The 18202-nt window shown below is 43.1% G+C and overlaps 1 protein-coding gene across 1 annotated transcript in view; it reads left to right on the top strand.

Annotated features, from left to right (window-relative positions):
• LOC130123612 (calcium-binding protein 7) overlaps positions 1-18202 on the top strand; it is a 51215-nt gene that overhangs the window by 24168 nt on the left and 8845 nt on the right. The window contains exons 2-3 of the mRNA XM_056292838.1: positions 16012-16155; positions 16721-16833. Of these exons, the coding sequence (XP_056148813.1) occupies positions 16012-16155; positions 16721-16833 (257 nt within the window). The remainder of the gene's footprint in view (positions 1-16011; positions 16156-16720; positions 16834-18202) is intronic.

Raw genomic sequence — 18202 nt, 5'->3', positions numbered from 1 at the left:
TAACAGACTCACATATATTTCTGAAGCGAGTATATCGATGCACGGGAGACAGACGATATCTCAAGGGCTAACTAAGATAGAATTTCGGTGCCTATGAACTGAGACTGCCAGAAGGACAGTGCCTTTACATTGCAGGACCAATAATGTTGTTGAACATTTAGTAAGATCATTCAGTCAGCTGCACGGGGTCTCTGAAGGACAACTTTGCATATCCGAGATATTTTTCCATTCTAAATAAATGATGAAATAACTTTATCTAGCAAAGAGAAGGACTTTTTAAATTTAGACTGGTATAGATTGAAAAAGGTATAAACATTTTGGTAAGATGTTCATTTTAACTGCATTGATATGAGCCGCAAGAGATGGAGGGAGCCCAGCCCAGCGTTCCAGATAAAGTTTGGTATGACCCAGCAGAGGAAGAAAGTTATGTTTAAAAAGATCATTATACTTCCATGTTACAATAATGGCAAGATAAGTAATTATTTGTTAGTGGAATCTTGTACGGAAGGAAAATGAATGGACTTTCATCTGCCAAGGTGTTAATCGGGATTAGTTCACTTTTATGTAAATTGAGTTTATATCTAGAAAAAAATCCGAAATATTTTAATTTCAAGATTTTAGGGATGCAGGTTAAAAGGATCAGATACAAAAACCAACAGGTAATCAGCAAACATTTCTATTGAGGTGCTATTGCTATTGCAAAGAGCAGAGCCCTTAAAGGGCACCCCTGTCTTGTTCTCAGTGGCGTGCTGTGGGGTTTTAGTCAGGGCCTTCAGTAACAAACTGCACCCCCCTCCACACACACACATAAACACCCACACACACCCACACCCACACACACACACACACACACACACACACACACACACACACACACACACACAAATTTCTCATATGGGTGCAGATATAGCCAACAAAGCCACATACAAAATACACTATCACGCACTATATGAACTATTGGATCAACACCAACAAGACAGCTGATCTTCAACAACCACAGCACACGCCACTGTGCACTATAACAGCTATTACAGCATAACCATCATGTCTTCCTTTATGTCACTCAGCGACCAGCTCGCACATGCACACCACATGGCAAAAAAACAAAAAAAAACAAACAAACAAACAAAACACCTAGTATCTTCGCCAGGCATAGCTCCCCTTTTCCAGTCCTCAAACTTGACAACAAACCAACCATTGTTTTGTCTACCAGGAGAAGGGGCCCTTATTAAAAGACTTCAGATGTGTTTATCTGTCACGTTATCATGGTATAACGTGATTGTAGGCGAATTACTTTCATTCATTTTAAAGCAAAAAAACAAAACAAAACAAAAAAAACAAAAAAACGGTAAAAAAAAAAACAACATAGCTCCGTCAATGGGACTGTTTTATTGTAGCTACTGAGGTGATTTCCATCTGTGACTGTGATTAATCCTACTCTTAAAATTTTATTTTTATAGTGGAGTTTGAACATTGGAGTCTATGGCACTTCCGCGTCTAATCCCCCTCATGATGTCGGTTAAACTAACATGGCAGCAGGGTGAATAAAGTGAATAATTTTTGGTTCATCCAGTGTTCCTCCAGTTCTCCTGTGCCGAGCTGAGATCAGCAGTGAATTATTTGCTAATTTGCAAATAATTCGTTTCCTTGCAACACTCATACTTGAATACATAATGGACACTGTCACTGCCTGATCTAAATCAACAGTTCGTATGTGTGCAGCGACAGAGAGCAGTGTTTGTCGAGTGAGCTACAGAGTGAATGAAGAGAGGGAGCAGCAAAAGCAAAGGCAAACATTTTCCAAAAGTTTTCATCACTGCAGCCACTAGAGGTTTTTCATCATACAGGCATAACTGTGCACAAAAAAATTTCAGGCTGATGGGTCCAGTTGTTTGCGAGATCAGCCACAGACAGACACACACACATGACCAAATGCATACTGCCTGGCGGAGATAACAAAAAAAAGTTTCCACAGTTCTTTTTTTTTTGTTTTGTTTTTTGTTTTTTCAAGTTTCCACAGACTAGTGTTCACCAGTCACTTAAGCAACTTCAACAAATTCAATAAAGTATAGCCATAATGTTACCAGTGCACCGCCTTCAATTCAATAAAGAAATGTGCACACCTACCTGGAGTTTAAGTTACACCTCACTTGAGAGACTCGTGGCAGCCTTCTCTTGCAAAATTCATCCAGTAATTTAGTCCATTTGGGAGGAAGTGTAAAAAAATACAGACAATCCTACCAAATTCGCAAAAAACATGACGTAGATTGGCAACAAGATCGTCAGTAATTGTGAATGTGGTGGCCACTGCACTTAGTTTGCGCACAACCCACCAAAGACTCAAGCTCCAAGTTAATGATTATACCGGGGCTAGCACCGATACATCGCACAGTCCTGGGGCGTTCAGTCACTATACATCAACATTTGGCTGGCTGATGATATGGTCACTCAAAGTAGTAATCAGTTTGCAGCTTTAAGCTTGAACAAAAGACTAGCAATACAAACTCGTGCTGGTCCAAGGAGCTGTGATGCATTTAGATGACGTAGGAAATCCCTGCTCAGCCCCACAAGAAAACAAGTAAGTGAATTCAGGCACATTTCAGGCACACTTCAATTTAACTATGAAAAACAAATTATGATTTTGATTTTGACAGGGCCAGCAAAGAAGGCCCTGATGGCCCTGACAGCCCACCACTGCTAGGTCCTCTGTGCAACTGGAAAGATGAGGAGATCTTTTGTACATTTTGAGGCCTTCAGGGAAGAAATCTGACCCAGTATCTAAAATTATCACTGAAACCAAATTTTCGCGATGTAAAAAACAGAGTTCCATTCCACACAATCAAAAGCTTTTTCTGCATCAAATGACACCGCCACCTCTGGGCTCCGAGAAGGCTAAGAATGGAGAATCTTAAATAGATGACAGTGGTTAAAAAAGAGTGCCTGTTTTTGACAAATCCAGTCTGGCTTGGGAAAATTATAACAGAAAGCACCATCTCTAAATGGTAAGCTAAGGCTTTAGCCAGTATCTTCACATCAGTATTACAGAGCGAGATTGGTTGGTAAGATGGACAATCAAGGGGGTCTTTATACCCTTCTTGAGTAGTACAGAAATCGAGGCCACATATATTGATAGAGGGAGACAGTGATCGCTGAATGATTTGCTAAACATTTCCGCCAGTAGTGGGGGAAGAAGCTTTGTAATTTTCTTATAAATTTCGGTTGGGAAACTGTCATGTCCCAGGGACTTGCCACTCTGCATGGCATTGTTTCAATTACAGAGATGGGCTCTTCAAGCTAAAATTTACATCTATGGAGGGTATCTCAAGTTTAAAAAAAAAAGAATCCATTAATGATGCAATATATAATTCATTTGATCATGGTTGGTAGTGACTATTCCTGAGGCAGTACGAATTTCTGTCATGGTTTGATGAGCTGACACTTGGCGAAGCGGATGTGCAAGCATTCCACCGGATTTCTCCCCATGTTCTTAGTTATTGGAGGGTGACTTCAAAAGGTGGAGCTCTGCATGTCCGGTTGACAAGATTTCAAATTCTGTTTATGGTGCGGTTTTTATATCTAGATTAGGTGATGGGGAGGAAGCACAAGTTCTATCAAGTTCCAGGATTTCATCTTTTAAGATATTGATTCGTCACATTATACTTTTTTGGTCATAGAGAGAGTAAGACATAATTTGCCCCCTCATATAAGTTTTTTTTAATGTCTTCCATAGAGTTGCTATGGATATGTCTGGGGTTTGATTTATTTCGAGAATGGAAATGATATGATCAGACAGAAATGTGATGAAAGCGCCATCAAAAAGTAAAAGAGAGTTAAAGCGCCGTGGTCGGAGAGATAAGGGTTGGTTTGGTAGCGTTAGCTCAAGAGTCAATGGCGCATCATCTGAAATTACAATAGCCTGATAATTGCATTTACAGGCTGATACAAGCAGTTTATTTCTAGTAAAAAGTAATTAATCTGAGAGTAAGTCTTATGAACTTGGGAAAAAGTGAAAAGTCATGAGCTGTAGGATTTAGAAAGCGCCAAACATCCAATATCCCATAGGAATTTAGAAATGTATTAATAATCGTAGAATATTTAGAAAGAGGGGCAGATTTTGATGAGCTATGATTGAGACTGGTGGACAGGACGGTTAAAATCCCTGCCAAGAGTCAAGCTGTGTGTATTGATGTCAGATAAGTGCAATAGAAAATTGTTACAGAATTGCACATCATCTCAATTTGGAGCATATATGTTGGCTAGGCAAGTGACCTCTTGGGTCTGCATCAAACTTTGAGACTGAAAATGGGTTGTTTTACTTTTATTATTATTAATAAGTATGGCGGCCCCTCTGGATTTGAATTGGGATTTCAAATGAAACGGCTCGCCTACCCGACCACAGTGAATATTGACTTTATTCTGCATAATAATTTTAGTTTTCTAAACTGAGGTATGGCTACCATTTTATGGGCCACAGCTATAACACATCACTAAGGCTCAAATGTGAATAACAGTTAACCCCACTTTTTGCACGTGAATGCATTTTGTAACCTCCCACGTCATAATTGTAGGCCTAAATACTATTAGGCTAAATAAAGACTGCCTTCAAACTAAGTGAAATTTAATAATAAAAGAATAAAGCAGCCCAAATTGGAGGGCTATCCTGCATATAGAATTTATAAATCCTTAAACTAAAGGTACAAGCAAGAGAAAACCTTAGCCTACAACAAATACATTAACTGTGGCTTGTAAACATAGAGAACAGGCCTTTGAACAAATGTACAAACTATATAGCCAAACTCCAGAAGGTTGAATCAACTCATCTGGTCACAACGTTTATTGACAGAAACATGTCATCATTCATCTAACTGACCTCTTCAGTCTCAACTGGCTGCAGGTATCCCCACCCTTATACACAATACAGTGGCAGAACGACCGAAACAAACGACCGGTTTCATATGCAAATATGTGTGACATTTAACTAGAATTATAATGACCATGTGTACTATTCACATATACACATAGGATTGGGGAATGTCTGCATCACAGCATTTTAAAATGGCGACAGGTGTGTGTGTGTGTGTGTGTGTGTGTGTGTGTGTGTGTGTGTGTGTGTGTGTGTGTGTGTGTGTGTGTGTGTGTGTGTGTGTGTGTGTGTGTGTGTGTGTGAAGTAAATTCTTTATCAGCCAGTACAAGCCTGTTTCATGCCATAAGCAATCATCAGCTGTCAATAAAGCTACTGGTGAAGGAATATACCATTTACTGCCTCATCATGCACATCAAGTGCACAGTGTCCAATGGGGAAAGGGAGAGGTGCGACATTGAATATTTCAAAAACTCGGTCCAATGGTGGGTGGGTGGGTATTTGTCTGTTGGCAGATTTATTTATAATTACAAAATAGGTGCATATATCTATGTCTGCAACTGCTGGCCAGTTCATTCCTGTTATCCAATGTGGACATTTCTGGTTTGCAAATGATAAAATATTCTTCAGTGAGACATAGGTTGCACATTTTACTACTGGTTGAATATGCTTTGTTCTTTGAGAGGATTTTCCAGGTGGTTGAATAATTAAGTTTCTGTCTGCCAATGACCAAATATAACGGCTTAAAGATGTGACATTCTTTAAACAGTTGTTTCTAAAGCTACACATGTGCATTAAACACACACACACACACACACACACACACACATATATATATATATATATATATATATATATATATACACACACACACACACACATACATACATACATACATACATACACACTATATACATACATACATACATACATACATACATACATACATACATACATACATACATACATACATACATACATATATACACACGTATGTATGTAGGTATGTATGTATGTATGTATGTGTGTGTGTATGTGTGTGTGTGTGTATATACATATATATATATATATATATATAAACCCCAATAAGGTATTTGGGAGGGGGAAAGCAGAGTGAAAAATAGCTGCAGCAGCAAATGTTTGTTTTATAAATTGAATGCCAGGTTGTAATCCGTTGTAATACATGATTACTAAGTACTCTTGTCACTGTGGCACAGTCTCTATTCTACAGACGTGTCTTTGGCCATAATAAACTATCACCTGCAGCTGCACTATGTACACAGTGGGCCATAGCGCTCTCTCCCGTTATTGGTATTTTGCTTTTTTAACTGAAATATTTATCATGCGATGTCAAGGACATTTTCTGTTGTTGTTTGTTTTTAGGCCCCAGGTTCGGACATTAGTTGCGAAGTTGACACTCCAATAAATCAATGGAATAACAATATCCCTTTCCAAGCCCAGATTTTGGGCTTAAAAATTATCGCTCAGAGTATGTTGCCATTTCACCAATGCCTAGTTTGTTGGTGTTAAACTGGTGTAAATCTGATTAGAAAATGTTGACTGAATAAATGATTGGAATTCACATCTGATTTTTTTGTTTTGTTGGGCCCACCCAACCTGTTGCTATCACCAGTGGACAGAGTCAGATCTATGCATTATTCAGTATTCCCCCTCCTATCTCACCGGAATGATTCTTATTCAAACCCTGGGTCTTGAATGAGACCCTCTTATTCAAATAATCTCTCTCATGAATCTAAATTTGTTCATATTCACCACTGAACTAATCCAATCCGTAACCCCCTCCTCGGCTCTTACCTCTGCAAAAACTGCCTTTCATTTCCCAAAAGCCTTAACTTGAATCTCATATTTTACATAACTGTTTTAATGGCAGCTTTAGTGTGTGACTCTCGCGGGCGAGAGATTATCGAGATAATAGATGTTCCCTGACATCAACTGTCAGCCGTATCTTACGCTTCATCTGCCGAGCCGCTCTTTTGTCTGTTCATCAGGCGTCTGACATTAAGACGCCACAAGTCAGAAATTGCAGGTGACTCGGCAGTGAAAGTTGCTGCATATGAATGAAACGATTAATAAAATGTATGATAAGACGCAGAAGACAGAGAGCGTTTAGTGCTCTTCTCGGCTGTATGGCGGCAGAGTGTACAGATTGTGGCTGGAAAAGACAGTGATGATCAGTTTAAAGATTTCCCTGAAACGATGAGAACTCTTTAAATGATGGGCCTGCAATGTGTTTCATGTGGTTTGATCGCCTCATCTTTTTTTTTTTTTTTTAGTCAGATGACATTTGATTGGAAGGTGTCTTAAAATAGATATAAAACCATTTGGGGGGAATAAAGTCATCTGTAATTCCACATTTTCTCAAATATATGTCTAGTTCTGCTGTTCTCTGTTGCTATATGAATGGTGCAGCAATATAATGCTGCCATGTTAGCTGACATTGCTATGACAATTGCCATGTGTAAGTTATGACAAATAAATAGTGCATGTCTGTATTTCTGTTTGTTATTATCTGGTCAGTTTTCTTAGGAATAGTTTATAGTCATGTTTCCTTGTCCCCTAGTCACCCTTTCATCCATCCATCCATCCATTATCCGAACCGCTTATCCTGTTCTCAGGGTTGCGGGGATGCTGGAGCCTATCCCAGCAGTCATTGGGCGGCAGGCAGGAAGACACCACGGGGAGGCCGCCAGGCTGTCACACAGGGCCAACATACACGTGCTAGTTTAACTCTGAGAGTGTACAAATCCATTTGTACACTCTCAGAGTTAAGTTAACACTCAGGATTTTACTGGGGATAATTTAGTACGGCCGATTCACCTGTCCTACATGTCTTTGGACTGTGGGAGGAAACCCACGCAGACACAGGGAGAACATGCAAACTCCACACAGAGGACAACCCCCAAGGTTGGACTACCCCGGGGCTCGAACCCAGGACCTTCTTGCTGTGAGGTGACAGCGCTAACCACTGCGCCACCGTGCCACCCATTCACCCTTTCAGAAAATGCAATAGCAGGTGTCTGGGTGACATGGCGGCCTATTCCATTGACAACCAAGACGGGGATCGGCGGTTCAAATCCCCGTGTTATCTCCGGCTTGGTCGGGCGTCCTTACAGACACAACTAGCTGTGTCTGCGGGTGGGAAGACCGAATGTGGGTATGTGTCCTGGTCGCTGAACTAGCGCCTCCTCTGGTCGGTCAGGGCACCTGTTCAGGGGGGAGGGAGAATAGCGTGATCCTCCCATGTGCTACGTTCCCCTGGTGAAACTCCTCACTGTCAGGTGAAAGGAAGCGACTGGCGACCCTACATGTATGGGAGGAGGCATGTGATAGTCTGCAGGCCTCCCGGATTGGGAGAGGGGGTGGAGCAGTGACTGGGACGGCTCGGAAGAGTGGGGGTAATTGGCCGGGTGCAATTGGGGAGAAAAAGGTGGGGGAAAAGAGTGCAATAGCCAGCCAGCCTCATCCAGTCCTCAATGCCAACCTTAGTTTAAGAAGACTCAGAAACATGCAGCTGCCCCATGTAGCAAACATATCCCTTCAATATGTTGCCACGGTCTGCATTTTATTTTCACAAACTTAACATCTCAGGTGCTTTGTGTACCCCAGTCTCCCAAGGGTATTTTATGTTGGAGATAATCAGAGAATCAACATGCATTTGAGTGGTTTTCAAAGTGTGAGGCCCAGCTCCCCTGGGGGGGGGGGGGGGCGCCAAAGAGCTGCAGGGGTGGTGCAGAATTAAAAAAAAAAAACAAGAAACAAAAACAGGGACATACAGGAAAACGCCTGACCCCAGCAGAAAGTATGAGGGCGTATGTTAAAGTTGGGATTTTCTTGGACGCAGACTCACTGGTGGAGGACGCTGTGCAGGTCATCCATGTTAGGGTTAAAAGAGTGAACAATGTGTATTTTCCCCAGCGTGTGTTTTAAACTTTGCCCTTATGCATGGTGTCGAGGAAGCAGCATTGTGCACCAATGGATTGCATACATTTTCATGTTTTCCATTTTGTTTCGTTAATTAAAAGGTGACAGATATATGTTCAATTTTATCTTTTTTTTTAAATTTGAGAAACATGCACAAATAGGCATTGACCTATACTAGTTCTTGACCACTTTTATTAATTTTTATTAAAATATGGGGGGTTGTATTAGGACTGAGTGTTCAACATAAACATTTTCAAACACTCTATGGTTGCAGCCCTTTATTTAAAAACAGGGTGGATTATTATTATTATTATTATTATTATTATTGTGCCTTTTACTAAAATGTGATAGGCCTCGGTGACTTGATGTTCTCTGAAGGAAGGCTCACTGTCTTACACTTTGAAAACCCCTTATCTAAGATATTGTAGTTAGCTTGCAGTGGGGTAATATTGATTATGTTCAGTGATAGCTGCATAGTGATATTGTTGCCCATACCCCCAGTCACCCCCAGTGCACAGCCCTGTTTTACAGTTCTCTGTGTACATTTGTAAACTCATCATAGTAGCTCCAACATTAATCTACTAATACTACTACTACTATTACTACTTTCGGTTGCTCCAGTTGGGGGTCACTACAGCAGATCATCTGTTTCCATCTCCTTCTGTCCTCTGTATCTTGCTCTGTCACACCATCTGCCTACATGTCCTCCCACACCACATCCATATACCTCCTCTTTGGCCTTCCTCTTTGCATCCTGTCTTTTCATTAGTTCCACCATCTCCAAACCATACAACATAGCTGGTCTCACAACCATCTTGTAAACCTTCCCTTTAACTCTTGCTGGTACCCTTCTGTCACAAATCACTCCTGACACTCTTCTCCACCCACTCCACCCTGCCTGCACTCTCTTCTTCGCCTCTCTTCCGCACTCCCCGTTACTTTGAACAAGTATTTGAACTCATCCACCTTCCTCACCTCCACTCCTTGCATCCTGACCATTCCACTGTCCTCCCTCTCATTCACGCATAGGTATTCTGTCTTGCTCCTACTGACTTTCATTCCTCTTTTCTCCAGTGCACACCTCCACCTCTCCAGGCTCCCTACTCTCGCTATAGATCACAATGTCATCCGCAAACATCATAGTCCACAGAGACTTCTGCCTGATCTCGTCCGTCAACCTGTCCATTACCATTGCAAACAAGAAAGGGCTCAGAGCTGATCCTTGATGTAATCCCACCTCCACCTTGAACCCATCCATCATTCCTACCGCACACCTCACCACAGTCACACTGCCCTCATACATAACCTTCACCACTCCTACATACTTCTCTGCCACTCCCGATTTCCTCATACAATACCACACCTCATCTCTCAGCACCCTGTCACATGCTTTCTCTAAATCCACAAAGACACAGTGTAACTCCTTCTGACCTTCTCTATACTTCTCATCAACATTCTCAAAGCAAACATCACATCTGTGGTGCTCTTTCGTAGCATGAAACCATACTGCTGCTCGCTGATCCTCACCTCTCCTCTTAACCTAGCTTCTATTACTCTTTCCCATATCTTCATGCTGTGGCTGATCAACTTTATACCTCTGCAGTTGCTACAGTTCTGCACATCACCCTTATTCTTGAAAATTGGTACCAGTACCAGTACACTTCTTCTCCACTCCTCAAGCATCCTCTCACTTTCCAAGACTGTGTTAAGCAATCTAGTTACAAACTCCACTGCCATCTCTCTGTAAAACAGAGAGATGGGTATATGTCATCTGGGCCAACCACCTTTTCACTCTTCATCCTCTTCATAGCTGCCCTCACTTCCTACTTGCTAATCCACCGCACTTCCTGATTCACTATCCCCACACCATCCAACCTCAAGATTCAAGATCCTTTGTTGTTACGGCTCATTATAAAAATACAAGAGAGTAAAATTATTGTGTTTCGGCTCCTCAGCACTACAGCAACAATGGCAATAAAATAACAACAATAGAAAACAAAAAAGCGGTAATAATAAATAGCATGTGGTGCATATAAGGTGTTGTGTGTATGTAGGCTCTCCCTTAATAAATGTGCATGTGTGTGTAGTTGTTTGCATATTTGTGTGTTTGTGTATGCCAAGCTACACTTGTTGTGTGTGTGTGTATGTGTGTGTGTGTGTGTGTGTGTGTGTGTGTGTGTGTGTGTGTGTGTGTGTGTGTGTGTGTGTGTGTGTGTGTGTAAGCTGATGATCCACTGAAGACCATAAGTCAGTACCAGTCAGTCCAGCAACAGGCTCAGTGTCTTTAATGTTCTTTGTTCAAAAGCCTGATTGCTTGGTGGAAAAAGCTGTTCTGGAGCCTACTGGTCCAGGCTTTGAGGCTGTGGTACCACTTGCCTGACTGTAGCAGCTGGAACAGTCCATAGTTGGGGTGGCTGGGGTCTTTGATAATCCTATGGGCTTGGCTGAAACAATGTCTATTATATATGTCCTGGATGGAGGGAAACTCACATCGACTGATGTCCTGGGCCACCCGCACAACCCTCTGCAGTGTTTTGCAGTTGTGGACGGTAGAAGTTCTATGCCAGGCGGTGATGCATCCAGTCAGGATGCTCTCGGTTGTGCCTCTGTAGAAGGCCCCATGCCAAACTTCTTCAGTCACCTGAGGTGAAAGAGGTGTTGCTGTGCCTTTTTCACCAGATGGCTGGTGTGTTCATCCCAGGTGAGGTCCTCGGTAATGTGGACACCGAGGACCTTGAAGCTCTTGACTATCTCTACAGCAGATCCATTGATGGTGATGGGGTCCAGTCTCCCCCCTCTCTTCCTGTAGTCCACAATCAGCTCCTTGGTTTTGGCGATGTTGAGAGAGAGGTTATTCTCCTGGCACCATTTTGTTAGATTGTTGACCCTCTCCTGTATGCCGTCTTGCCATCGTCGGTGATCAGGCCCATCACCGTCGTGTCATCAGTGAACTTTATCACCAAGTTGTGCGGCCGCGCAGTCATGAGTGTACAGGGAGTAGAGGAGGGTACTCAGGACACAGCCCTGGGGGGCTCCTATGTTGAGGGGCAGAGGTGTTGGAGCCCATCCTCACCACCTGGCATCAGGTCGACAGGAAGTTCAGGATCCTTCAACCTTCTTTCTCTCTTTAATTTATTCATTCATCAACCCCTCAAAGTACTCCTTCCACCTTTTCAACAAACTGTCCTCGCTTGTCAGCACATTTCCATCTCTATCCTTCATCACCTTAACCTGCTGCAGATCCTTCTCAGCTGGGTCCCTCCACAAATCCTTTTCTCCTTCCTTAGTGTCTAACCTCTCATACAACTCACCATATGCCCTTTCCCTTGCCTTTGCCACCTCTCTCTTCACTTTACGTTGCATCTCCTTGTACTCCTGTCTACTTTCTTCATCTCTCTGATTATCCATCTTCTTCTTTTCCAACTTTTCCCTCTGTACTTTCCTGTCCTTCCTCACCCTACCACCAAGTCTCCTTGTCGTCCTTCCCCTGTCCAGATTACACACCAAGTATCTTCCCAGCTGTTTCCCTCACTATTTCTGCAGTTGTTGCGCAGCCATCTGGCAAACTCCTCACTACCACCCAGTGCCTGTCTTAACTCCTCCCTGAACTCCACACAACAGTCTTCCTTCTTCAACTTCTACCATTTGATCATTGGCTCTGACTTCACTCTCTTCCTCTTCTTGATCTCCAAACTTATCCTACAGACCACCATCTGATGCTGCCTAGCTACATTCTCCCGTCACCACCTTGCAGTCTCCAATCCATTTCAGATCACACCTCCTGCATAAGATATAGTCCACCTGTATGCACCTTCCTCCACTCTTATTGGTCACCCTGTGTTCCTCCCTTTTCTTGAAATATGTATTCACCACAGCCATTTCTATCCTTTTCATAAAATCCACCACCATCTGTCCTTCCACATTCCTATCATTGACACCATACCTACCAATCACCTCCTCATCACCTCTGTTCCCTTCACCAACATGCCCATTGAAGTCTGCTCCAATCACCATTCTGTCCTTGGGTACCCTCTCCACCACTTCATCCAATTCACTCCAGAATTCTTCTTTCTCTTCCATCTCACACCCAACTTGCAGGGAATAGGTGCTGATAACATTCATCAATACACCTTCGATTTCCATCTTCATAATCATCACTCTGTCCAACACACTCTTGACATACTGTTCCTTCAGAATTACCCCTACCCCATTTCTCCTCCCATCCACACCATGTTAGAAGAGTTTGGACCCACCACCGATGCTCCTGGCCTTACTCCCCTTCCACCTGGTCTCTTGCACACACAGTATATCGACCTTCCTTCTCTCTATCATATCAGTCAGCTCTCTCCCTTTACCAGTCATAGTGCCAACATTCAAAGTTCCAACTCTCACCTCCACACTCCTTCTCTTCCTCCTCTCCCACTGCTTCTTGACATGCCTTTTTCCTTCTCCTTCATGCAACAGTAGCATAGTTTCTACCCTGGTGGCCAACAGTACCGGTGCCAGTCATTGGTAACCCGGGCCTCGACTAATCTGGTATGGAAATCTGATTTATGATCCGTGTATCTGATTTGGCAAAGGTTTTACGCCAGATGCCGTTCCTGATGCAACCCTCCCCATTTATCCGGGCTTGGGACCAGCATTAACAATGCACTAGCTTGTGCAGCCTCAGTAGCTGGATTACTAACACCAACATGCATGGCCTTTGTAAATTTGCCTTACTAGATTTGACACCCATAAATTGACATTGACCAGGACCTGCACTAATTTTTATACACATAGTTATCCACAATTCTAACATACTGAGAACACCAAACATATATACATAATATTTAATCCAGTGAGTCAAGTAAATTCTTTATGAGACAGTACAAGCCTGTTTCATGCCATAAGCGATCATCAGCTGTCAATAAAACTACTCGAGAAAGGACATACCATTTACAAAGGACATACATAACATAAATGGTATGTCCTTCCCCTAGTAGCTTTATTGACAACTGATGATTGCTTATGGCATGAAACAGGCTTGTACTGTCTCATAAAGAATTTACTCGACTCACTGGATTATTTTGCTCCTTATTTGTTGAGCACTTCCCCTACCGTTGAGTGTTTCTTTTAACAAAGTTATACATACTATTTATATATCCATCCTTTATCCAAGCTGCTTATCCTGCTCTCAGGGTCACGGGGATGCTGGAGACTATCCCAGCAGTCATTGGTGTTCTAATATTTTGTATTATGTCTAAATTTCAGATTTAGCAACATCATAATTCGAAGTCCAAGTATGTGACAAACAACACAAGGAAAATATAACAGATTCTTAACCTGTCGGGTTTAATAAACTGTAGCTGAAATTTTAATATAATCCCATGATGGGTGATAACAAACAGCTCATTGATAGGTAATTCTCTTTGACATCATGCTTAATTACAATGTGTGTAATGAAGAGAAATAAGAGGCAAGGAAGTCAGAAACGAGGTCAAACATTTTTGACTCAATTCTGTCGCATTGTGAATGTGAGGAATCCATTTTACCCTGCTGTGCCACAACCCAGGAACCTGTTTAAAGGGATAAAAAATCCAAAAATAATGTCAACACCATCGTCCCAGATATCCTCCACTCCAAACTCACACAAGCTCACTGTACCAGCCCCCATTTGCCAGTGGATTAAAAACTTCTCGACAGACAGGAGGCAGCTGGTGAGGCTGGGGAAAATCAAATCCAGTACCCGGACAATCAGCACTGGCGCCCCCCAGGGATGTGTGCTCTCCCCTCTACTCTTCTCCCTCTACACAAATGATTACACCTCAGGTGACCCATCTGTTAAAGTCCGGAAGTTTGCGGACGACACAACCACCATTGGCCTTATCCAGGATGGGGACGAGTCTGCATATACTAGATGGGAGGTTGAACAGCTGGCCCTCTGGTGCAGCCATAACAACCTGGAGCTGAACACACTCCAAACATTGGAGATGACAGTGGACTTCAGGAGGAGTCCTCCAACACTGCCCCACCCCCGCCTCGCCATACCCAACAGCACGGTTTCTGCAGTGAAAACCTACATATTTCTGGGTTCCACAATCTCCCAGGACCAAAGGTGGGCAACCAACATAGACACAATCATCAAAAAGGCCCAGCAGAGGATGTACTTTCTCCGCCAACTGAAGAAATTCAACCTGCCTCAGGAAATACCGATTCAGTTCTACACTGCAATAATCCAGTCTGTCTTCTGCACATCCGTCACTGGTTTGGGTCGGCTACCAAAAAGGACTGAGACAGACTACAACGGACACTTAGGTCTGCAGAGAAAATCACTGATGCCAACCTGCCCTCCATTCAGGACTCATACACCTGCAGACTCAGGAAACGGGCAGGCAGCATCACTGCAGACCCATCACACCCTGGTCACAACCTATTCCAACTCCTCTCCTCTGGGAGGCGCTACAGAGGGCTGTACCTCAAAATAGTTTCTTTCCGCATGCTGTCATTCAAATGAACGCTTAACTCTGTCAAATAATCCAACCATGTAGTATATACTGTACTGTACGTTATACGTGTACTGGTACGTTCTGGCATGTCCAGCTACCTCAGGCATGTATGTAAGTAACCTGCTATACCTATTTCAGCATATCTGATATATTATCTGCACCATTGCACTTTATCATCTATTTCGCCTGAATATAGTCAATCCTTGTGTATATATCTGAAGATTGTTGTGTTGTAGTGTTGTTATTCTGTGTTAAGTACACTGAGAGAGCCACGAAACTGGAGTCAAATTCCATGTATGTGCAAACCTACATGGCCAGTAAACAGGATTCTGATGTTCTGGTTATCTTGGCAAAGCATTCCAAGTGCTTCTAAAACCCCTACCCCCAAGTCTTTTTTTTTTCATTTCTTTTTTCTTTTTCTTTTTTTTACATGGTATCTGTTACACTTGTGTCTTCTCATCACATTTTTCTGGTGGGTTTTGTTTTCCTGGGCTTCCAACCCCCGTATAATTATGACTCAACTTTTGATGCAGCAGAACAAATACCTTATTGGTGTGTAGAACAGTTCCCACTTTCATATTCTATTCCACGGAAAGACTTAAGCCACTGTGTGTGTTTGTGTGTGTGTGTGTGTGTGTGTGTGTGTGTGTGTGTGTGTGTGTGTGTGTGTGTGTGTGTGTGTGTGTGTGTGTGTGTGTGTGTGTGTGTCTTTTCTGCAGAGATCCGTGAGGCCTTTAAAGTGTTTGACCGTGATGGGAATGGATTCATCTCAAAGCAGGAGCTGGGCATGGCCATGCGCTCCCTGGGCTACATGCCAAACGAAGTGGAGCTGGAGGTCATCATCCAGAGACTAGACATGGACGGTAAGACGCGTACGAAGACACACCAACGCACATTTATGCACAAAGGGGCTAACGCTCACGTGTTCAAACGGAGGAGACTCAAAGAAACAGGTAGGCACAGAGTAATATGTGCTCACGAATGGATGCTCACACGCACATACTCAAATGCATGCATGCAGAGGCACACACAAAGCTGCACACCCACACTGGCATGCACACACAAATAAACACGTACTCCAAAATGCACGTGCACACATACGTGGAAACACAAAAACACCTGCACTCGCATGCTTGCACACATACAAATCGCAAATTAACACACATACTGAGAAGCAAATTACCTTCACACACACATGCACACACACTTAATGGACGGTAGTACTTATTTCACAGGTCATTAAAAAGCATTGAAAGCAAACAAAAGCTGTTTTTCTTGTTGGTCCACCTACATACAGTAACTGCATCAGAGTATGTGGTAGAGCCGCCTAATATACACAGTATATTAATAATATAATATAATATAATATAATATAATATAATATAATATAATATACACGGTAAAAGGAACTCCTTCTGTCTTTTCCAGGCGATGGCCAGGTGGATTTTGAAGAGTTTGTCACTCTTCTTGGCCCAAAGTTGACAGCTGCCGGGTTGCCAGATAAGTTCAACGGCACCGACTTTGATTCCGTCTTCTGGAAGGTAATTTTCAGTCAGTCACTCTCTTCACGCTTGTTAGCGACGGCGGCGGTAAACACACACCACCACACAACTGTCAGGCGCCGTAACTTTTACACATTTAAAGGAAAACGAATTTAATTGCCGTCCTCGCCCCATACACTAATGAGATGTTGCCGCCCACGGGGCTGTCGAGAGCCTATCTTGGGGAGATTTCAGATTCCCTTTTGACAGAGCTGTGTCCTCCACCGCGACTTTGAAGCGATATCTCCACCCCTTTTGTGCGGCAGCCTGATTGTGTAAGGCATTCATGTCAATTTGGATGTAAGCGGATAAAAGTTAACTAAGTGATGCTTCCTTAGACTATTACCAGCTCACGTTGACAGTGTAACTGAAATGGATGGAGTAAAGTCTCATAGTTTCTATCACAACCTCCTCTGTTGTGATTATGTGATAACGGGTCCATGGCCACCGACAAAAACAGAGGCACAAAATTGAGGGAAAAGACTTTCGTGTAACCATAGTGTGTGGGGATTATGATTGTACTATATGATACAACAACTACTACTGCACATGCCAAAACCCACAAAGGAAGTATTACTGTAATTTACAAAGACTGCATCACTAGTTCTCTAATATTGTAGCGAATTCAGGGGGCAACTGGGAACCGCCGCAGCCGGGATACGAACCCGGGTCTCCCACACCATGGGTGACTATGTTAACCAGTCGACTAAAGGGTCCGACCCGTTGGCCAAGGGCTAGCGAGTCTGGCCATCCATGGCCGTTACACTACCCACCCTCCTTCGAGAAACACGTCCCTGCCTTTCAACATACCAACTCCCTCACGCCCCTGGGCGAACACGCTTCTGAAGGCCTCACGGTCTCACCATCCCACTTCTGACACCAATGTTGCGAATTCAGGGGGCAGCCGGGAACCACCGCAGTGGGACACGAACCCGGGTCTCCCGCACCACCGACGACCACGTTAACCAGTCGACTAAAGGGCCCGACCCGTTAGCCACGGGCTAGCGAGTCTAGTCATCCGTGGTCGTTACAGTATTTTATATGACAAGGATTCTGGTGATATGGTGGCTTAGTGATTGGCACTGTTGCCTCACAGCATTACGGTCCTGGGTTCAAGGGGACTGTCCATTGTTCGAGGGCCCATTATTCCAACCCCAAGAGTCCGAAAAATGTCCCATTGGGCCAAAAACCAATTTGTCTGACAGCCGTCTATCCCGAAAAAAAATGCTCACTGATCCTATCCGAAGGCCTGTTGTTCTGAAAACACACTCTCCCTGCAGTTTCTTTGCGCGTAATATCTTAATGTATTTGACCTGCAAATGTGAAGATACTGTTTACTACTAATTCGCGTGAATAGGAGATGTAACGT

The sequence above is a fragment of the Lampris incognitus genome, chromosome 1, assembly GCF_029633865.1.
Source record: "Lampris incognitus isolate fLamInc1 chromosome 1, fLamInc1.hap2, whole genome shotgun sequence".
Taxonomy (NCBI): Eukaryota; Metazoa; Chordata; class Actinopteri; order Lampriformes; family Lampridae; genus Lampris; species Lampris incognitus.
This window is presented reverse-complemented; position numbering and strand designations above follow the sequence as displayed.